This window comes from Diadema setosum, chromosome 4 (assembly GCF_964275005.1).
Source record: "Diadema setosum chromosome 4, eeDiaSeto1, whole genome shotgun sequence".
Classification (NCBI taxonomy): domain Eukaryota; kingdom Metazoa; phylum Echinodermata; class Echinoidea; order Diadematoida; family Diadematidae; genus Diadema; species Diadema setosum.
In genome coordinates, this window is record NC_092688.1 from 42,634,279 (window position 1) to 42,658,307 (window position 24,029).

At 36.5% G+C, this 24,029-nt stretch overlaps 1 protein-coding gene across 1 annotated transcript in view; it reads left to right on the forward strand.

Moving 5' to 3' along the window:
* The window catches only part of LOC140227286 (TLC domain-containing protein 2-like), a 29,705-nt gene that overhangs the window by 1,081 nt on the left and 4,595 nt on the right, over window positions 1–24,029 (forward strand). The window contains exons 2-3 of the mRNA XM_072307709.1: window positions 19,470–19,552; window positions 22,138–22,220. Of these exons, the coding sequence (XP_072163810.1) occupies window positions 19,470–19,552; window positions 22,138–22,220 (166 nt within the window). The remainder of the gene's footprint in view (window positions 1–19,469; window positions 19,553–22,137; window positions 22,221–24,029) is intronic.

Sequence of the window (24,029 nt, forward strand, 5' to 3'; positions counted from 1 at the left end):
ATGTGTAGTAGATCTACTCACCTGTATTATTGTGCAGAAGAAATTCACTCTCAAAGTCACGTTACAAAAAATGTACAATGTTTACATACTTTTTTTTTTGAAATTTCTCAAGCATTTATTTGTAAATCAGATGTTTGCTGGCTCTCCTTTAATGTCACTTAACTGTCAGTTGATATAGACCATAAGTCTAAGAGAAGATAACATACTGTATTTGACAATTCATGGATGTTTCTTTGCCTGCAGCCTGGGGACTAAATGAAACATTTCATTTACCTGCTTCATCCAACTATTAAAGTTTCTAAAAGGCAGTAATTTGCTTAGTTACAGGACAAGTCTCTGACAAGCTTTCATACAAAGCGTTCATATGAATACACTATTGTAAACCAAAACAAGTCTGTTGCACTTGAAGTACAATGTACTTGATGTCAAGCATTCTATGTCTTGGTACATTTGTATGTGCAGTTCTGTCTTTTAGAGATGCTTTCTTTGTTGCTGGTCAGGCCTCATTGTCATCTTAGAAAGCAAAAGTGAATTTATGATTAGCAGTTTGTTCTCTCTGTGAAAGAAAATAAAACAAAAACTGGAAGTGTAGATTATTATCTCTGTCTGTTAGTCATCAATTGATCATTAGTTTAAGGCATTTGTCACATCAGACTTTAATATTGTAATTTTTTTTAATGTTTTGACAAAGACCAATCAATTCCATTTCTTGGCTGTCAGTTTGGAAGACTATCTTTGGTAACGCCTATTAAAGATCTAAAAGTTTTATGATAACATGCATGATTAAAGAATACATGTGTTCTGATTCCTCGTGCCTTTAAGAGATTTTCCAAAGAGTACAGTGTTAACATTGATCGCAACTTTTCCTCAGAGCACTAGTGTGTGTGTACATAGCACTTTACTCTTTGGGGTAAGATATGGTGAATTTAACACACTTGGCAATTGTTAACAGAAATGGTTTACATTTGTTTATTTTAGAGATCAGTGCAGATCAGTAAGACAAGTGTAGATTTTTATTTACACATATGTACAATTATAGTTGTCAAACTAGACAAAATTTTCTGTGGACCTGTTCAGTGATTTTTTTTTTTCTTTTCTGACAGGTATCTTCTGATGTGCTTGTCTCCAAATATCAGTGCAGGTGTATCACAATCAGTTGTCTATAGACAAGAAAAAAACAAGGTTTGATTGAATTGCAAAAAAAGCACAAATAAATAAATAGATTAAAATCAACGCATAGCTCTCGACCAATGAGATCACAGGATTATCTATACCCATTCAATAATGCAGTATGTGTCATCTCAAGGGCAACTTTCATGCCCACAAAGTGATTGGTGCACTACTGCTATGACATTTTACGAGAGGTAAAGTCAGGACATGACAAAATGGGGTCATATTCATGACCTTCTGTAGTTGTAGTCCTTTGTTTAAAAGTGAGATTTAATCATTGTAGGAGTCCGTTAGAAAACGTGTCACAGGCCTACAGTTGTATCTTATTTTACACAGTTTAAAGGGATCGTATAGTTTTGGTTGAGACTTACAGTGTAACTTCAGGTTTTTATCATTTTTTGGTGAGATAGTGAGAAACCTCTTATGAAATATGAAAGAGCATGTAACTCCATGAGGATTTCAACGTTTATTTGATGAAAATTGATTTTGAAATGGCTGAGATATCCAAAACAGAGCGATCCCAATAAAATGTGGGACCCACATTTTATTAAGATCATTTTGTTTTACTTTGTTTTTGGATGTTTCAGGTATTCCAAACCAGATTTTCAACAAATAAACTTTGAATTCTTCTTAAAATGGTATGCTCTGTACTATTTCATAGTGTTTTCTTGGTATCTCACAAAAAAAAAGTTAAAGCCCAATTTTCATCTCCATCAATACTGTATCATCCCTTTAATTCTATCCAATTGTATGAGTACAATGGCATTCAAAGGAAAAAGAAAAACTTTATTAAGAAAATGAAAGTCATCAAGAAGGCAGTTCAGTTTCAGCCTTGAATTTGTGAATCTGCTTCCTCTCATTTCCCTTCATGTACAATTGTACATGTACATGTACATATGATGTGTACCTACATTTGTACTACCGGTATTTTCTTTTCCTGTTCATTGTTTCTGTTCACCACATGCTTTATTTTTGCGTGAGAAGAATATCAAAGAAAGAAAAGTAAAATGCAAAAAAAAAAAAAAAAGGAAATCGTTGCTGTGCACAGAGAACATGTTTTGTGAGAGATTTTGATTTACAAGTATGTTTGTTGTCAGGAATAACACTATACACACTCTGGTTCAAATGGCTAACATTTTGCTTTTATTTTGTAGATATAATGTGAGTTCTTGGCATTATATTATGTTGTCTATTGGATATAATGTACATCAGTTTGTAATTTTGTTTTTCAAGCCGTTTCTAGTCTTAAGGATGTTCCCCCCCCCCTTCCCTTGTGAATGGCCTTGATTGGGGTTTAAACAAGGTAATAATCTTCATTACTGTAGGTTTTGACCTGTACTAGATCAACAAACTTCTGAATAGTATGTCAGCTATCAGGTGCCAATATCTTGAGCACACAATCTGGTTCAACATGACGACTATGGGGTCAAAGGTTAGAAGGACAACTATAACTTGGTGATACAGTACATGTATGTTTGGTGATCATATACAGTAAGTCAGTGGGCAGTGTGCTGTCTTTATGACAAATAGTTATTTGAGATGGACTGGCCAGTAGGGGTAACTACATGTAGTGTGGTGCATTGTGTAGTACAAAAGGCTTTACTTGGGCTCCTATTCAAAACAGGAGACTGTAGTGTACACAGTAAAGTCCATTGAATACTCAAGATGTACAGCACTCTGCTGAGCAAGATGATCTTGTACTCAAGATTCATTAAGGTACCTACATTACAATTGTAGTACCCTTTAGATGCTTGGCAATGCTGGGATACTATATATTGTATGTAATTACCAATAGCAAAGCTCTCTTACACATTTGCACAGTAGATCCATGCTTTCAGAAGAGGCTGGACCCTAGATAAACTAGACATCAATGTTGTCATACAGCTCTAGTTGATGACATTGACTGTACATTGTACATCATGTACAGTACTCAGTGTAAAATATCAGTAGAGGTTATTGTACCTGGTAGTCACAGTGAGCATTGTGTGGATTTTGCTAGAAAAGTGCCAGAAAATGTCTTTTTAAACCTTAACACTTTTGATACCATAGCAGGCAATATTGAGCTGTGTACAATGCCATTTATATTCAAAAGTAGTACTCCTGAAAGAGTTCAGGTCTAGAAGAGCTCTTGTTGATGTAGCCATTTCCACCAGCAATTGTGATACAAAATAACTGCATACATTGTACTTCACCAGACAATTTCCATAGAAACAGGAATGTCCTTAAGATAACATGTAACAGAGGGTGCATTATTTTATCAATTCACTGAGTCCTAGTGCGGACTTAAAGTTGCCAAACAACTTCCAGGGAGATTTGGGCAGTTGATAAATGTACTAAACTGTAAAGCTGTTTTGATTATGGGGTAAGAAACATGTATCATGAAATGCCAAAAATAGTGCAATCATGAATGACTGCCCATGTCATCCACCGCCAACAATGTTTGTACAAACAGCATAATGGAGTTGCGCAGTGACAAGGCCTCCCAGTTGACTCAAGACAGAGTTAATAAATGCAACAACTCAAGAAACAAGAGCCTAATTCCTAATAAAAAGCATTTGCAAACGTGTTTTGCTTGTACACAAGTGGGTATTATGGGTTTCAACAATGGGGAAAAACACAGCCAGACTTTGACATTGCTTCTCAAGTCTTGTCTAGGAGATGAGGTACAGTGTTCAACACATTCTTGAGACAGCATACCCCATGCACATACAATTGATGTGCAATACATTCTTGCAAAGACAAGATGATCATTGTAGATACAGTGCAGATGCACAGGTCTGTATACAGTACTAGACAACACTGTGTACAAATCATACAACCTACAATATGTACATGTACAGTAATGAACATCATCTGTGGTAATACATGTACACTGACAGAGAATGGAATAAGTCATGCTGTTAAAGGAAAAGCCTACATTGTACAATGTACAAAATAATGTTGATACAGCAAACTGTGCATTGGTGTCTGGGGGATCTCTGAGAAAGAAAAAAATGTAGGAAAAATGAGGATGAGGAGTGCTATTGGCAGCTTTTCAATAAAATGAAAAGAAAGTCTGTTCAATTCTGTACCTGGCACCTCCCCCCCCCCCCCCACACACACACACACATTCACCTAAACCCACAATCTAAAACTTGTGTGTAACTGCGGGCACTATTAAAAAGATGACAAATAACATGCACCACACTGCCAATAGTGTGAAGCAGCAGACACACATAAGTTTTCATCACCTAAAATGCTTGAAATTTACAGTCGCCATAAAGATTAAATGATCAGTATTGGCTTAAAACAGCCCACCAAAAGCCGTATGATTCTATTTCACTTTACACAATATTGTTGTTTGCCAGCTAAAAATAAATGTATACATACCAGGTATTTTTAGGCATGGAATGCAGAGTGTAATACACTTAGACAGTCACGCCCACAACCAGTATTTTGGCTTGAAATTCTTTTCTTTTTTTTTTTTTTTTTGGTATAAATTTCTCCATTATGGGTTGTTCTCTTGCTCAGTGTTAATTTTTGTTTTATTTCACTTTGTTGTTGATGAAATGTGTGTATACAGCACCTGTAACTATGCTTCATGTACAATTGTATGCCTAAAGTACAGAATGAGCTTAAAGGCATTATTTACCATTTACAGATGAAACAACCAGTATACATACTTAAACATTTGAATCAGTATAATCAATGTTAATAGAGGTGGGCTATAGAGGGTGACATTTTCAGAACATGCTCATCACACCTTAGTTTGATGACTTCGTGCCTACTGACACCATTTTTGAAAAAAAGAACGAAAAAATTGCAAAATCCAGGGTGCCCCGGCCGAAATCGTTAAAAATCCAAAATGGCCGCCGTTTCGGCTTTAAAAAGACATTTTTTGCTATAACTCGGCTATTTTTTGGTCAATTGTGATGGTTTTGGTGTCTAACCCCATGTTTTAGGGGTCAAGGAAATGGAATATAATGATGATTTTAGTGTAAAACCAGATCTTCCACATGATACTAACCTTTTTCCCATATTTAGGGTTAAATTTTCCCCTACCCCACCCGCCATTTTTGCACTTTTTTCTGTATTTTTTTAAAGTCATGTTATCTACCATACTCTTAATAACAAGTTCTAGCTATCGATCTGGTATTTTCTACCAACGATACAACAAGGTATACAAATAACTTACGTTATATGTGTATGTATCATAAAGATAACGGTATGTGGCTGGTACATTTCAGGATGCATGGTAACTGTGCAGCCAGTGCTAATACTGTATCTGCTTTATGGTGCCCATTGACATTTGGTCATTAGACTTTAACAATAGTCAAAGTGTACAATTCTACTGTAGGTGTACAATTTTGTAAAATGACTTGAATATTCAAGCCTTCTATATGCCAATTGTCCTGCACAATGTGCTTGACTGGAAGATGTACATTTGTACATTATTGTATCTGCCGTCTTGCCTAGAAAACACATTTTTTATCATAACTCAGTCATTTTTTCATCTTTTAGCCTAGTTTTTGTGTTTCTCCATCACCACTTGGTCCCTTATTTCTCATGGCTGTTTTTCCCTACCATGTATGGTATATTGCTGTACTTTTATAAAGCAAGAGTCCTCACATTTCATGGGAAATTTGATAGCATCTGAGTGATTATCCAACCAGTTCTATGACAAACAAATGTTACGTACAATGTATGTTCCTCACATCTATAGCATCATAATGGTAGAGTCATCATCTCACTCTCTGTGACTGCAAGTTACAGTAGAACTGTACAATACAGTGTATGACTACACGTCTAAAGACCAAATATTAATAAAGCAGATACCATAAAGTATAGCCACTGGCTTCACAGTGACCATGCATCCTACATGTAATGCACCAGCCACATACCGGTACCTGCATGACACATACACGTATAACATAAGTTATTTGTATATTTCTTGCTGTATTATTGGTAGAAAACACCAGATTGATAGCTAGAACTCGATATTAAGAGTATGGTAGTCAACACGACTTGACAAAGATACAGAAAAAAGTGCAAAAAATGGCGGTTGGGGTAGGGGTAAAGGACAAGGAAAATCTAACCTTAAATATGGGAAAAAGGTTAGTATCATGTGGAAGATCTGGTTTTACACTAAAATCATTATTATAATCCACTTCCTTGACCCCTAAAACATGGGGTTAGACACCAAAACCATCACAATTGACCGAAAAATAGCCGAGTTATAGCAAAAAATGTCTTTTTTAAGCCGAAACGGCGGCCATCTTGGATTTTTAACGATTTCAGCCGGGGCACCCTGGATTTCGCATTTTTTTCATTCTTTTTTTCAAAAATGGTGTCAGTAGGCACGAAGTCATCAAACTAAGGTGTGATGAGCATGTTCTGAAAATGTGACCAAAAATTGACCCTCTATAGCCCACCTCTAATGTTAAGTGTTGTTAGATACATGTACAAGAGATACAAAATGTGAATAATAGTTAATGTTTGTAGACTAAACTGTCTACAGTTATGGTTTAGTGGGGAAATATAGTGATATCTCCTTATACATTGTATACAGTTGTCTATATTACCATTTTTAGGCTTTATTATGGAATTTTTATGTGGTGGGATGTTTTATGATACAACTGACCTACACGTTGTACAATTGTACATGTATCAATACATGTACAACCCATGTAGCATCAAATGTGATATCTCGAACATGTTTTTAAATCACTGCTCTCAATGGTAAACAGTACCTTGAAAGTACAAGGACAGTGAAGAGCTGCTGTTGCTCAGTGGATCAAGACCTTGGACTATTTCTTATTCATGAGGTGTCAGGTTCAAGTCCTCTGCAGTGGTTGTGCCCCTGGGCAAGGTACAATGTACAGCTGTACCTTATCTTCATTGCCTACAGCTACACTGTATAGTCCTCCAAAGGGACTTTTAAAAGCAGTCATCCCTTGTTTACAATTCATTGCTTCTTAAGTGGTTGTGGTAGCCAAGTTAGTAAATTTAAAATCAGAAGTTATTCAGGAGAAAGTATGTCTTTTTTAACAAAAATTTGTGCAGGAGCATTTTTTTATTTTCAAGGAGTACATGTAGCAGAGATGGCTTCAAATGCTGTCTCCTTGATCCATGATTAATGGACAAGTTCACCTTCATTAACCATTAACATTTAAGGATTGAGAGAATGTAGCAATATTAGTAGAACACATTGATCATTGAAAGTTTGAGGAAAATCAGACAATCTGTTCAAAAGTTTTTGTGCAGTCACCGCTGGATGAGAAGACTACTGCAGTGTATAATGTCACAAAGTACAGTATGCGTACAACAATATAAGGAAAATATAAAGAGAATTTCACAAAATTTCATCTTTTGAAAAAACGTACACATTCCCTTGACTCTTTACTGACATCAGCTTATGGGTAATATTATTCCCATTGTCTTTAGAAAGAGGCAAGTCAAGCGCTCTTTTATTATGCGAAAAAAGTGAAAATACAGGTATGTTGAATTTTCTTTACATTTTCTTTACTGTATACTGTTGTACTCATATGACATCACAAGCCTTAGTAGTCTCCTCATCCAGCGGTTCCAACACAAAATTTTAAAAATTCATCGATTCAATTCAAAATTCATCGATTGTCCAATTTTCCTCAAATTTCATGTGTTCTACATGTACTAATATTGCTGCATTCTCTCAATCCTTATGTTTATGAAGGTGAACTTGTCCTTTAAGATCTCATGTTTTGTAACTTTTCCACCAGACAGAGATTTTTTTCCATTTATAAATAAATGTGTTCATTAAAATATTTTCTTTATAATACAATGTATTATTCATTCAAAATACAATGTTTTTTCCAGGTAATGGCAACATAAATATAACATTGAAATTTGTTGTAGGTGTGTGCTGTTTGAAAGTTTGTGGAAAGCGTATTGTCTGTGTATTTTAATTTTGTCACATGATATGCTTGTGATTCACTGGAGATATTTGAACAAATATACAAAACGTACTTGTTTTCTTTCCAGTCTGATTTCAGAAAATTATATGATTCCATTCACATTTATGCGTATTCAGCATTCTTTTAAAAGCAAAATACACTGTACATGCACATTGTACAACTGTCTTGTACACATATGTGTGTGTGTCTCAGTGTAACCACCATTGTATTGTACCCTCCTCCCCCCCCCCCCTCCCTGCAGAGGTGAAATTGTATGTAATGTACACTTTGTACGTACAATATTAAACTGCACTCCTACAGAACAATCAGTCATACAATTTGTAATTGAATTCTCGCTTCGTATGGTCTGTAGATGATGTTATAATAGGTAACAAACTGTTAGGCCTACATCAGCCTCCCCTATTTTGCCTCCCACCTTTCCCCTCTCTCTCTTCCTCTCTCCCTGTCTGTCTGTCTCTCTCTCTCTCTCTCCTGATTGCCTCACCCATACTATAAAGAAAAACTAAGAAACAACAAAAATTCTGTGATCAGAATTGCCCTTGAAAGTTCACCGCCTTCATATCGATTATGGAATATTTACATGATTTTTATCGAGAGCATTATTTGTATGTGGCAAATATCTCTTGACCCAGTTGATATCGCTGCTTTCATAACACCTTAAAGGCGCACACGTCGGTTGCTCACATCTGCGAATTTGGTAGTGTAATGTACTGCTTCATTTATTATCCCCAAAGGAAGAATGTATGTGAAGGTGCAGATTGTAAAGCTTTGGAATGTTAAAGGCACTCAACTGTGAAATAACCTCAAACAGAAAGATGTCATAATGGAGGCCATTGTTTAATACAATTGTCATACATTTGAAGAGATTTGTCAGAAACAACAATTATATAACTGATTTGTTTACGGGTAGCATTTTCAAGGCTTTTGATGGAAGAATTTTTCGTTTGAGGAATAAATGCACTCCTTGATAGCATTGCATTCATCTTTCCATGTGTGACATTCAAGGAGAATCAAAGGTGACTACACTGTACCTTGGGACTGTATAGCTGTACCTGATAAACACTATGAAAATGTTTGTGGATTGCATTTCACTTGGTGATACACGTACCTATCAAAATACAACAATTAACCAGTCAAGCAATAACTATGCAGCACATGAATACTGCAAAAGAATTAATCACATATTATATGTCTGATTGAAAAATTTTGATAGAGATGAGATAATCCTGTAGCTCAGTGTAAGAAAGCAGAGGCCCTATGGTTACATTGCATCATTGTGCAGCACAGATAGAAAAAAAGACTACCCAGATGAGAGTGTATCCTTCAAGACCTGTGAGGGTTTTGTTGTTGTCTAAAATATCTCGGCATTTAATGGCTTCACCACCATGGGGAGACAAGGGTTCATAAAGGTCAAACATGAGATACACTGTACAAAGACTTTCTGTACAATAGCAATAGCATCTATGGAATCTCAGTTCAACAGAACGCTGGAAATTAAAGGGAAGATAAACCCCAAGAACAATGTGGATTGAGTGAAAGCAGCAACATTAGTAGAACACATCAGTGAAAGTTTGAAGAAAATCGGACAATCGATGCAAAAGTTATGAATTTTTAAAGATTTGATGTTGGAACCGCTGGATGAGGAGACTACTAGAGGTTATGACGTATGAGTGGACTACAATATCAAGAAAATATAAAGAAAATACTACAAAAATCCATTTTTCATGAAAATTACACATTCCATCAACTTGATATTGACATATGTTAAGGGTACATGTAGCAATTATTCCCCCTGCTTTCTGAAAGCGGTTGGTCCACTGCTCTTTCATAATTCTAGAAAAGTGAATTTTTGTTGAATATCCTTTATATTTTCTTTGTATTGTTGTCCACTCATACGTCATATCCTCTAGTAGTCTCCTCATCCAGCGGTTCCAACACCAAAACTTTAAAAATTCATAACTTTTGCATCGATTGTCCGATTTTTCTCAAACTTTCACTGATGTGTTCTACTAATGTTGCTGCTTTCACTCAATCCACATTGCTCTTTGGGTTTACCTTCCCTTTAATGATTGTCTGTATCTAGACATTTAGGATACCAAGTATGGAGTCTGTCATGCGGTCACTTTTCTTTTGCTTGGTTGGCCGAGGCTGATGTGACTCTACAAGTGTATAGAGTGCCAAATGTACATTGTATGTAGGCCTACTGTAATTCCAGTATTGAGTGTTTCCTTCCATTTTTATGAACTCCTGTTGATCTTTGAATGTACACTGTAGAAACTACAAAATATTTGTACGTTGTACGTAGGCAAGTGTGTATGATAATTACTGCACTCCAGAGCTGCAATGGACATGTTGTATGATGTACAGCGCAAAAGTGTTGACAAATATTTGCATTCCTTACTGGCAGCATTTATTCTATGCCACCAAAAGACAATTAATAGTCACTGTGACTTTAAAATCAGATACTTGTACACTGCTACTTTGTACATAATAATGTTTGCAAAGTGTCATAATGTGTGCACATGTGTGTGCTGAAATCCTCGATGGTATGCTTTATGTGCTACATATGTTTGTTTAGGGTTAAAGGGAACATCCAGTCAGGTGTTAAATACAGACATGCAATTGACTGCTGCTGATCTATGAATATAGGTGCACAACTGAAACTGCTCGATCAAAGTATTAGGCCTAACTGTTTTTTTGTATGATCATTTTGTTTCTGCAGAAGTTCTGTCCCTAGAAACTGTCTTCTCTGCTTTTGTAATGTTTTAAAGATATAAAGTCAGTTGAAATCTAAGGAATCACAATGCCCATTGTTTTACCGTGACTTGTGCACACACTCATAATTGCAAGACAGGTCTCAGAGAATAACACGTCTGAAGCATTCAATTACCAAGTACTGTCCGATGACTTCATTGTTACGTACGCTGTACATGTGAATAAGTTCCTGAATTCATACTCAAAGATACACTGTACAGTTAAAGGCATGGTACGATACCTGTCTTTAGAAGTACCGTACCTACATGTAGCTATTGTGACTTGATGTACCATGTGGCATGGTGCATACCATTAGGTATTGTGCTTATTTCAACTGACTTTAGTGTTGATTTAAGCATGAAAGACACAAAAGATTTTTTGAAGACCCGGTAGTGTGGGAAGAGAAGGGTGGCCTGATTGAAATGAATAGATCTTCATTCGCTGCCCACCAGGGAACATTTGAAAACCACAATAGCATAGGCCAGGTACAATGTAGAATAGATTCGCCCATCAGCAAATACATGAATGTGCATCAAAGCATGTACGCTTTATGTAGGGTCATCAGTAATATTTGATTCCAGTTGAGATTATTTAGCTGTGTGTATACCACATAGAGAACAGTGATAAAGCTGTACACAACTCGTTGAAATGGAGTTCCCGTGTATACAATGTATACAAGAGTCTATCTGACACCCCTTTCAGTAACTCTTCCATTTTTGGTCAGCTCCTGGCCTGAGCTAAATTGGCCCACGCCAAGCAGTAAAAAATGGGGTCAGTAACTATAGCCGAGCCACGCTACTTTCACGATGACCCATTCAAGAACTCGGCCACGTAAAGGATAACTACCATGGCAACTGAACGCGTGCTCTGGCGGAGGCACGGCCAGGTGATTGTGACCTTCGACTGTGCAAGGAATTTTGACCCGAGCCTGGCGCTGCTACCGTTCATAAACTCTTCGATCGGCACCAGGCCCGCGCCTGGCCCGCGCCTGATGCTATGGTACAGCAGCGTCAAAATAGCCTGAGTCTGGTGCGGGCCACCTTGGCCCAACCCATTCAAAAACTCAAAATTTTACGACTTCGCTCAGGCTAGGCCCAAGCTACTTTGTTGGAGAGTTACTGAAAGTGGTAGGAGTTGGGCCAGCCTTCCCATGGTATGGTATCCCCTCTGTTTGTGATGGGAAGACATAATCACATGGACAGACGTCCTTGTGGAATGTGATGTCACAGGAGTGTAATCAGTTGTCGGGGGGGGGGGGGGGGGGACTTTGAAATTGACTATGGTATAAAAACTCAGTGTCATGAATTCAAATACATCGTACAAACATCTAACAGTATGAATGTTAGGAGATGGATTATTAAATGGGTTGGCAATGACTGCTCAAACTAAACAAGAAATGAGAAACTTTAAAATAATTGCTCTTCCCTGCAAGTGTTGGAATATACTATTTTATGTACATGTACAATTGGAATGGTTTAATGAGAATGAATAAGGGCACAATGTTTCAGTCTTTCCATGGCCAGCAGTAAGGACTGGCACTGATTCAAGTTGATTTAAATCACTTGACAATGCATTCTCTTCATGCATACTTGCTTTTGAGACAACCAAATATCACACTTAGGTTGTCCTATAGATATACACTCCATTGGTAATGGCAAGAATTGGGTATTGACAAAAACACTGAACTTCATGTTTCAAGATCTGAAAAATTTACCCTTGCACTTGATACCAAAGAGAGCATGGCAACAAAGTTGTACTAGTGTTTACATGTACCTTGTGTGACCTTGAACGTAGGCACTGATTCATGACAATAATCAAGAGTCATTCAATACCCATTATGACTCATGGATACTGCCCACAAGTAAGCATTAAATGGCATGGAGAGGAAGTGTTTTATCTGTAGACAAGTGCACAGGGGAATAAAGTTACCAAGAGATAGTTCTGACCCACTTCCGGATTACAGTGGGTTGCCAGGAGACCACAATCCAATCCAACCCACTGCAGTGTAATGTTTCACTGCTTCTGCTGATGCATTCCTACTGTAGGTACAATTGTAGTTCTCTGGTTGACATCATTCAGAACTGTCAATGGCGTAAGGCCACATTATTTACTTTTGAGTGACTACGTTTGTGGCTTTCCCACGCAGTCCTAACTTCTCAATTGTTTGATGTTGCACAGTTAGCTACATTCCATTTTCGTAGGCTGAATTACCCCCCCCCCCACACACACACACACACCTACAGTACGCACACAAACATGTTCAAGAGCAAGTTGATGTATGGTTTGGAATATAAAGCTTGATTTTCTACCTTGTGTATTCTGAATCTATTGTTACTATGCTACAATTAATTCACAATGTATAAACCACTGATGGAATTACACCTTGGGTAAATAAGAATGAATGAATGAATGAATGAATGAATGAATGAATGAATGAATGAATGAATGAATGAATGAATGAATGAATGAATGGATGAATGAATGAATACATATGAATAGATAAATGAATAATTTCATTAATTGATTAATTATTTGATAAGTAGAATAGTAGTACTATCCAACACAGAGAATAGGAAGAGCTTTCCCAAAATCTGACATATTTCAGAATATTTTGGTATTAAAGGCTGGACTATTTTCATGAGGCAATGATATCAGGTCACATCACTATTCACAATCGCAAGTCAAAGTTAAACGTCCTGTTTACCTTTGGGAGCAGTGATTTAAAATATGTTCAAGATATCTCATTTTATGCATGATATGTGTAGGTCATTTATATCACAAATCATCGTACCGTATAAAGATTTTGCAATAAAGCCTAAAATATAGGGAGATGCTACTGCTTTTCTCAGTAAACCATAACTGCAGGGGGTTTAGTCTGGAAACATTATTATTATAACTATTGTTCACATAACAATACTTAACACTGATTATTCAGATTTTCACATTGGTTGTTTCTATCCCTATAACTCACATTTTAGAACTAATTTGAAGTGCTCACTAATGCTGGGTTTTGTTTATCTGCAAATGGTAAATGATGCCTTTATACTGTATGAGGGGATTACATGTACATGTACATTGTATATCATTCCCTTCAAGTCATCCTTTCAGTCATCCAGTCATCCTTTAAGTCATCCACTGGCTTGTGGAACACACACAAGTACACACACACACACACACACACACACAAAGTTTTTATCAATGATTTTACACTGTAGCAACGAAAACACCTATCTTGAAATCTGTGGTGCTATCACAGACAGAAATTTGTGAACACAATGTAAATCAATGTGAAGGATCAATATTTTCTTCATTTTTAGGTCATTCTGTATAAACAGGCAGGGAAGTGCAGGCCTTTTCTCAGTGTAAACACAAACTGGGCCAAATGCGCGGCCAATTTTAGTCTGGCTTCCAAACCCTCTGCCCGTACTATTTCGCTATTCAGGATATTAACCCCCTCAATGTCGAAAACAAGTATAGTTTTATACCCCTTTCATAAACTCATCCTCCTATTATCCGCATAAGAATAATGCGGACATTTCAATAAAAATGCGTTCACAAACTCTGAAAATAATCCGCATTATTTTTACGAGCGCCCGTCCTGAAAAAGGCGGATAATCGTCATGGTGACTGCACACGTCCCTCCTGCGGGAAAGACAGGTGACGTTTGACCGCACCCCGGCAATTATCCGCATTATTTGGGTTTGCGTTCATAAACTCAAAATCTGGTCCCGACGCTGCTATTATGCGGATAATAGAAGGGTCGAAATAATGCGCATTATTCTATCCCCGCTCCGATTTTACGACCAAATGTTGCGGATATTATCCGCATTATTGAGTTTATGAAAGGGGTATAAGGTGGTTTTGTCCTGCAAAGGATTTTTCCTTCGGCAAAGGCCTTTGCCCGAACAACGACTTCATCGCCACGGAATCCAGTTGGCAAAGGGTCTGAAAACCAGACTATACCAAATTGCGTTTGTTTGCCGTTGATATTGCCGTTAATAACGGCTGAGAAGTCTGCTTGAGACAATGAGCCGGATTGGCCAGAAGATATGATACTTTAAGCAGGCAAATAGACGTACCGGGGCAAGTCCAAGCTATTTGATCACACAAGACTGAAAATTCAAAATGGATCAATCTACATAAACTTGGTATCATTTTAAAGCTAAGAAGTTAAAATACATGAATTTCAAAAAGAAAAAGTAAAAATCCTTCTGCATAACCAGCAATAAATTAATTAATCTGCATAAATTAAAATTTAGAGTAACGCGTGGGACATTCAAAAATTCTGCATTTTAAAACATATCTTTTAATTTTTACAAGTTTTTATGAAAATAAGTATGGTGACCTTAAGTCTGACTAACAAGTTATCATGACTGTGATTTTCAGTTTCTCAACTGATTAAATATGCAAATGAGAGATGGGCCAAAATTAGCATGTCCCACGCGTTACTTTTTTAGGTCATTATTTCTCATTTGCATAAAAGTTAATGATTTAATTGACTTGAAACTTTCAAAAGACCAAATTCACAATGGACCTCATCATATCCAAGAGATAAAAAGTTAGTCTGATAAATCTCATACTTGCAATTTTCAATTAAATTTAGTAACGCGTGGGACATTTTAGTAACGTGTGGGACGATTTGTGTACAAGTCAATGGAAGTGTACTAAATCTTAGTCTTCTATGGGAAATGTGTACATTATTGAGGGATTTTTTGTAATTTTCTGAATTCTGACTTGAAATTTGGTGAAAAGTTCCACTTTGGATAAATAATTCACAAAAGATCATTACATGCTATTTTCAAGGTCACATTCAAAGTGAAATGGCAAAAAATAAAGGATAACACAGGCATTTCATATTGTTTATTATATCTATTGTTCTGGTGGGTCTAAATCACTTGTATTTGCAAGAATTTATTAGAAATACATCTATTTAGATAATTAGTACCCCATATTAAAGTTTCTCTGAGCAAATGTGCAATTCACATCACAATATTCACAGTGACAAAAATGTCCCACGCGTTACTTGTCCCACGCGTTACTATACCTATCTTTCTATAATTGATCTTGAGAGAGAACAGTTTCATGATTTTTTCTGAAATGTTTTGTTTCAGGTACAGTTATTGTTGTAGAAAAAGATGTGTGTAATGATTGTATAGTTTACCAAGTATTTTCACAATAATTGAGATAAAAGTTAATGAAAAAAAGGAACATTTTTGTGGTCCCACGCGTTACTGGAGAATAAATTTGCATAAATTAAATACTGAATGCGTGATTCTCATTATTTCTATTGTTTTGAATGAAGATACCTACTAGCTATCAAAAGCAGCCCAACATATGAAGTTTCAATCTTAACAGTGCAATATAGGGCTAAATCTTCTTGTGATGTCCCACGCGATACTGGTGCAAAATAGCTTGGACTTGCCCACCGACAGCTGACCAAGGATACTCATTATTTCTTTTTTGTGAAAGAAAAAAAATGATAAAAGGAAAAGAAATTTATAGAGCAGTGTTTGGCGTAAATATTCTAAAGAGAATGGAAAACGCCATTAAACACAAAACAACAACAACAACATGTTTACAAGCAGAGCGCCACTACGACAAAATATTGAAAGGTTTGAATTAAAAGCGCGACCGAGCCCGGCAGTGTAAACGGACAAAATTGCGGGGCTCGGCTCGGCCGCGGCTCGGCCCAGCCCCGCACTGTAAACGGGGTCCATGTCCAGGATTAAAAAAAAAAAAAAAAATCTCTAAAAACATATTACATAGATTTGAAAAACAGAATGTTTTCCCATACAGCATGAATACATTGCTGTCTCAGGACTCGGCTAACAGGGGGTTTATACTATATCATACAATGTGTAAAGAGTTATTGAAAGGGAGTAACTTTGGTAAATATTTTTAATACTGTTCTGTTTGTCTGTTTTTGCTCTATTTACTGCTGTAAAGTCAAGCCTATTATAGACACCCATGCATGATCTGTCCACTGTCACCCACGCCAAGAAGATATATGAAAAAAAGGATAGAATGTGGGCTGCTCATTATCTGTTTATTTCCAGTGGTTACTATTATGGGTTTTCATTATGACTCAGCGCAGTCCAAACCTCCTGAATTTCTCTTTGCATTTTGCAAGGACAATGGTGATTCTTTTCTTTTATAATGCATATTTTTGTTTTAGGGCACATGTCTTTTGAGAAATACAGATCTAGAGTAGATTACTCTGTTCATACAGTGTAATTGCAATTCTGTATTTTGGGTTTAATTCAGAACTGAATAAATGATTGTTTGTGCTGTTCAAGAATATTACAGACATTTACAGTTTTTGTATGCATCATAGCCGTCTTGCCAAAGATATGACATGACAGTAATATACACTGAAAAGTTGTACTAATGTGTGAGGAACAAGATGATAAAATGTATGAATCATATAGAATTACTAATTTCTCTGCAATTCTCAAGATTTTATCTACCTAGTTGTACATCTTTTTCAGTTGTATTGTAAGAGTCCCTGTTGTGCATTTAACTGTTAAATCACTTAGAATTTCTCTGCAATTCTCAAGATCTACAGCCGTAAATCTACATCTTTTTCAGTTGTAAGAGTGCATATTGTGTATTCTGATAACAAACAGTTGATACTTATTTGTATTGTTTCTTGAGAGTGCCGAGGCATATACAACAAAATCCTTCAAAGCATTGCAACAGATGTACATAACCAGTGTACATGTACAGTGTATATATTTCAGTATGTTGAGGAGGAGCTGATTTTGCCATAAGGCCAAAAAAAAAAAAATTGTTGCATTGGCGTAACATGAGATTTTCAAATAGGGTCGGTCAGGCGGATTTTTTTTTTTTTTTTTTGCTACCTGCATTTTACGTGGAAAACTCGTGCTCAGCTCAGTAAACAGTTACGACTGCTGCTCCGAATGTGCTGTGTTCATCTATTCTACAAATCATTTATGAGGCCGATATTACTGGAATTATACCCCTTCACAGAATTTAAAGATGTTGAAATCCCTATCCTGAATGTTTTCACTTCATATTTTACTATTTTGACTTAGATAAGATAGATGCAAATTGACCCATATGTCCTCACCTCCCTGGTACGATCTTTTCATCGCACACTTCGATCTCTATTACAGTCCCACATATACAGATTCGTGTAAGTTCTCCACACAAGAAACCTACGGCAAAACTGTGCACAATACATCGCAGTCTGAATGCTACGTATACACTGAATAAATCTTGTTAGAGTACGTGTCCGTGTTGGAAACAGATGACGTACTGATCAAGGAAGGCTTATGCGAGGCGCTAGATCTCTCCCTCGTACATCCGATATCCCCAGAGCCGTTTCCACTTCCGGGTTTGTGCGATCGCGATCGCAATCAACAAGATATTTGATATCGATAGCAAAAAAAAAAATAATAAAAAAACATGGGGTCGGCGGAATTTTTAGGGTCGGGCGGGTTACGCCAATGCAACAATTTTTTTTTTTTTTGCCTAATACATGCTCCCACAGACACTTGCCCGAGTATACTTGGGACTGGTCTTCAACGGGATAAAATACTGTGAAGGTGGACATATTCTCGTGAATATGTTTTCACACTCGGCTGGGTTAAATGAATTTTGCGTGTTTTTAGTTCTGCAAAATTACGACATTAATTACTTAAAATTTCGACATAAATTACTGAAAATTTTCATTTTTATAGTTATCTCACTTGCTGTGGATAACAGGCATAAATTTGGGCTAGGGTCCCGTACTACAGTTATGTATACCGGTATAATTCCTTGCCTCAAAGAAAGTTTTAGGTATCCAGCATTGGTAAGTGGGTTGTATATCACTATGCCCTTTCAAAGATGCATAATAATATACATGTATGATATTATAAAATGGAATATGGATCCTATTCAAATGATTGGCTGAGAGCAACCATGCCTAACATACCTCAAGGGGCATTATAAGTTTTTACCATTGACCACTAGCTAGTGACCGATACTATCGACCACTCAGAGGTACGAATGTTACTGTGGCTTGCCATTATCAGGCTCACTTTAATACGTCACAATTGTATTGTATATATGTACTTTAGCAGTGCGCACTCAATCAGTTTCAAGTGTGCGCTCAATCACTTAGGTTGTACTTACTGTAGACAACTTCTAAGTTTGTATTTAGTATGTTTGCAACATTTCTTCGGACACCTAAGTGGCTTTTGAAAGTTCTACATGTAACTGACTGCTGTTTACCCATGAAGTATTTGGAAAATAGTTCATTGGACCATTTTATAAAACAAATAATGCACAGGTTTAAGTTTGTGACATTTGTGGCGATGCAGATCACTCCCGGGTATTCACACTGTCGTGTAATATACACCAAATACCCCTGAGTGCCTCCACTAATTCAATGCCCTCTCACCTGTGCATTATTTGTGTATTATGATGTTATCCCTCAGTTTCTCCCCAAACCTTTGAAGCACACAATGTCTTGAAAAATGAAAAATGAAAAAGTCTGTTCAAGTTTGTACGTGCTGCATATACATGTATGTATGTTGCTTTTCACAATGTACTTGTGTCTTGCAATTTCTAATAAAACTTTTTTTTATCGTTTTTGTTTCTCAACAGTCTCTACACAACTCCATTCATCCTGGATGATCTTATACACAACTTTACTCCTTTTAGTGAAATGCTGGTATCACTTTCAACTGGTGAGTCTTCTGTTCTCTTCTCCTTTCTTGTCTTTTCCTTTTGTTTTCTTTCCTGTACTCTTTTGTTGTTTTTGTTGTTGGAGTAGTATGGGTTAGTCATTCTAAAGGTTCCTCATTCGAAAACGTTGTAATTCCAGAAATGAAATACGGAAGTTATTCCAGAGGTTCATCAATCTGAAAATGAAATAAGATTTTATTTTGCGGAGGTTCATTAATCCTATATCATTAAAAATGAAATACCATGGTAAGGTTTTTAATTTTGAATGTTCTTTACTAATACTACAAGTGTATTTATAACCTCTTTTTTTTCCCATTTTCGAATTAACAGACCTTTGGAATAACAAACCTTGCTTCATTTTTGGATTAGCAAACCTTCAGAATAATGAATCTTTAAGTGATTCGACAAATGTTTGGATTAATGAACACTTCAATGGACGTACAGAATTTGTGTGAGCCTTCAAAATAAATAAATTTATTTTTGGATTAACAAGCTTTTGGAATAATGAACATCAACTGGAATAGGAAGGTACAAGTACCATTAATATTATTGTTTCATTATTGTTACTGTTTTCAGTGCATCAACTTTTATAGTAGTCAGCTATGATGATTATGACCAAAATATACATCATATAATTGTTGCTATTTGTTAAAGGAAGAAGCAAAGCGGGGGGGGGGGGGGGGGGGGGGGGGGTTGTCCTGTTTTTGCACTGTATATTATTCCAGGTCAGTTCCATGTGTCCTGTCAGCTTTGCGTACATCAACAACATCTTATCAAGAACACACATACATGTAGAGAAAGTTAGATAATAGAGAAAGATTAATTCTGGTGCACATTTGACTTCTTATGCAGCTTGGGATATTTGCTTGCCTACTTTGTTGATACTTCCTTTGGTGTTAAATGCAGAGGAGTTCATGTACAGACAAATATCATTACTGACATGACCTCCATACAGTACTGGCTGAGGTGGGGATTCATGTTTTAAACATTCCTAAGTGAGATAATGAGAAACCTCTTATGAAATATGAAGGAGCATGTAATTTTGAGAAGCTAGGATTGAACGTTTATTTGATGAAAATTGGTTTCCATATGGCTGAGATACAGCTGTATCCCAAAGAGTTATAATGATAAAAGGCGACAGGCCACACTTTTATTAGGATCTCTTTGTTTCACCTTGTTTTTGGATATCTCAGCCATTTCAAAACCGATTTACATCAAATAAACTTTTGATACCCCTTAGAATTGCATGCTCTTTGACATCTCATATAGTGGTTTCTGAATATCTCGCAAAACATTAAAAGCTAAATCCTCACCTCAACCAGAACTGTACACACCCTTTAAACTTACTACATAATGTATGCATAGTTTGTTCCTGGTACCCTTCTTTTTCTTTTTATTTCCCGGAGAATCAGGAATTAAAACAAGCAATATAAAGCACATACAAGTATGGATACCTCTAAGGTCATAGCCAGTACTAGAATGATAGTATGTTGTAGTGTGTGTATGTGTGTGTGTGCAGATGTAGAGTTATTGGTCCTTTGACATAGCCCCTTGGTGAGATTGAACGATTAAGAAAAAAGTAAATAGGTCACTAGGGTAGGATAAGGGAGCTGACCAGATATTGAACTGTAGAAGGTCATATTCCTGGACTCTGTCCCCAGAAGGTCGTCATTCACGATTAAAAAAAAAAAAAAATCAAACAGGTAATGACTTGCAGTTTATCTGGTCAGTTGGAAAGGTTTTATTCATGCCTTGCTAGTAGAATGACCTTGCCCTTGTTCTTCTGTTATTCGTTTTCTTTTAGTATGATGTCATTGTCCTGTGGGATGCTGATTTCTTCAGTGTGCGAAAATCTTAGAATCGTCTTTTCCAGTAAGACTGTAAACAAACCATGACATACAGTAATCTACATTATCAAATGCATCTACATTAATATTGATGATAATATTGATGGTATGATGATATCAATTCATTATGAAACAAATTTTCAAGAATTGCTAGAGATACAAATTATTCAAGGATTCCTTCGAATGTTCCCCAAGGGTTTAGTAAGGATTTCTTGATAAAACTTTTAGTGATATAAATACATGTACAATGTATGATGTACAGGTATGTGTTTCCACCTACATGTAGCCAAACTGGAATTAACAATTTTATTTGAAAGTACATGTACCTTGGTAAGATATTTATTTCATCTTTCATGTATAGATTATTCATAATATGTGAGATTGCTGATATATTGATATTGCTCTTCATTCAAACTTCATATGTACAATTTTATGGAAATGAGTTTAGATGCATTGAGCAAGAGCATAGATCATTTTCATATCATGTGGATCTCCTTAAAAATTTATAACCTGGTAGTCTTTACTTGTAGGGATTGGTGTCAAGAGCGTACTGTAAATACTCTTCAATGCAAAATTCATTTTTATATTTTATATATGCCAGTTCTTTGTTTCAGATGTTTCATATTGTTTTATTTATAGGTTGCAATTGGTTAATAAGGGATTTACAACAAGTATGGTTCCTTGATAGTGATCACCTGTTTCTAAATGTTGAATGCACTGTTTTCTTTCCCCGTCTGCAGGGTACTTTGTGTATGATTTTCTTGATATGCTTGCCTATAAGAAAGTGTCATCATCATGGCCTTTACTGCTTCATCACGTTGTTGTGAGTATACCCCGTGTTTGCTAAAAGCAAACCCTTGCTATGATATCTATAATTCCTGTCTCCCAATGAAAGAAGTTACTATAAAAAGACTGTGAGGGTGAACTGCACTCAGGCATCGCTTTACGTTTTTTTTTTTTGTAAAGTGTAAGTGAAGTGTGAAATATTAGATTTCAAAGGACATCATGGATGCATACCATGAAAATGTATGCATGCATGACATGACTGTGGGAAGATTTCTGTGCAGAGCTTGTTCTTGCTTCAGTATTGTTGTATATTGTCAGTCCAAATGTGTACGTTTAGAGATATAAATTGATAAGCAATGAATTGAATTGAATTGGGTTGGATTGGAATGGATTGGATTGAATTGAATTGCTGAAACTGCACAATTGACATCATTGATTTTAAAGATAATTTTGAAACAACACTACAGTCAGGGTCTCTACAAAAAAAGAAAAAGAAAAAATATATATACTGTATATATGTTTCTGTGTCTGAGTGCATCTGCTTGCACGTATGTGTATAGGCCCTACTTGGATGTATATATGTTTGTGTGTGTTGGTATGGCAGTTGTATGATCTTGGGGTGCTGTTCGTTATTCTGAAGGTTTGTTATTTCGAAGGTTCGTTAATCTGAAACAAACAAATTCTAGATACCTAGAGATTCATTAATCCGAAAATGAAAAAGGGGTCATTAATCCGAACATTTGTGGCGTTATCCTGAAGGTTCATTATTCCGAAGGTTCGGTAATCCAAAAATGAAGTAGGGTTCGCTATTCTGAAGGCTCGTTTATCCGAAAATGAAATAGGGTTCGTTATTCCGAAGGTTCGTCAATCCGAAAATAAAAGAGGGTTCGTTATTCCAAAGGTTCGTTGATCCGAAATGAAATAGGGTCCGTAATGAACCTTCGGAATAACAAGTTTTGTTTCATTTTCGGATTGACGAACCTTCGGAATAACGAACATTATTTCACTTTCGGATTAATGAACCTTCGAAATAACAGACCTTATCACATTTTTGGATTAACGAACATTCGGAATAACGAATCTACGGAATAACGAACCTTCGGACTAAAGAACCTTCGGACTATTAAAAGAACCTTCGGAATAACGAACCTTTAGAATAACGAACTGTAACCTGATCTTGTATGTCTGCTGTCTGTCCCAAGGAGCTACATTGTACAATGTACATGGAGCTCTGTAGTCTGTCTACAGTAGGTTGTGGGTTGTGATCGTCTGTGTGTCTTCCTTCCTGTGCAAGTCTCTGTAAATCTGTCTGTATCTGTGACTGTCTGTTTGTCTGTATATATATGTCACGGTCAAGTAGTAATTTTGTCAGTTAGTCTGTCTGTGTAATATATCAATCTGTCAGTCCATCTGTTTTCCATTGATCTGTCTGTCAGTCTGTCTGTCTGATTGTATCTCTTCATGCTTCGGCCTGTGTGTGTGTCTCTCTCTCTCTGTCTGTGTTTGTGGCGGAATGTGACTGTCTGCATTAAAGGTAGGGAATCCCATTTGCATGCCTTAAATGAAGAGTTGTATAAACACAGTGGTATGTTGAAGAGAGTATCATTTTAGAAACTCCCATAAAGTATTGAAAGTGGAGGGTAACAACAGTGGTATGTTGAAGAGAGTATCATTTTAGAAACTCCCATAAAGTATTGAAAGTGGAGGGTAACATTTAGTACATTTTTATTGACCGTTAGATTTTGAATTGAATTCTTTTCGGGGCTCACCGTAAATTCCAGTACATTACTAGGCTACCTTTGCAGACCCATGCACTGCATGTGTGTCCATCATGTATATTTTGTGA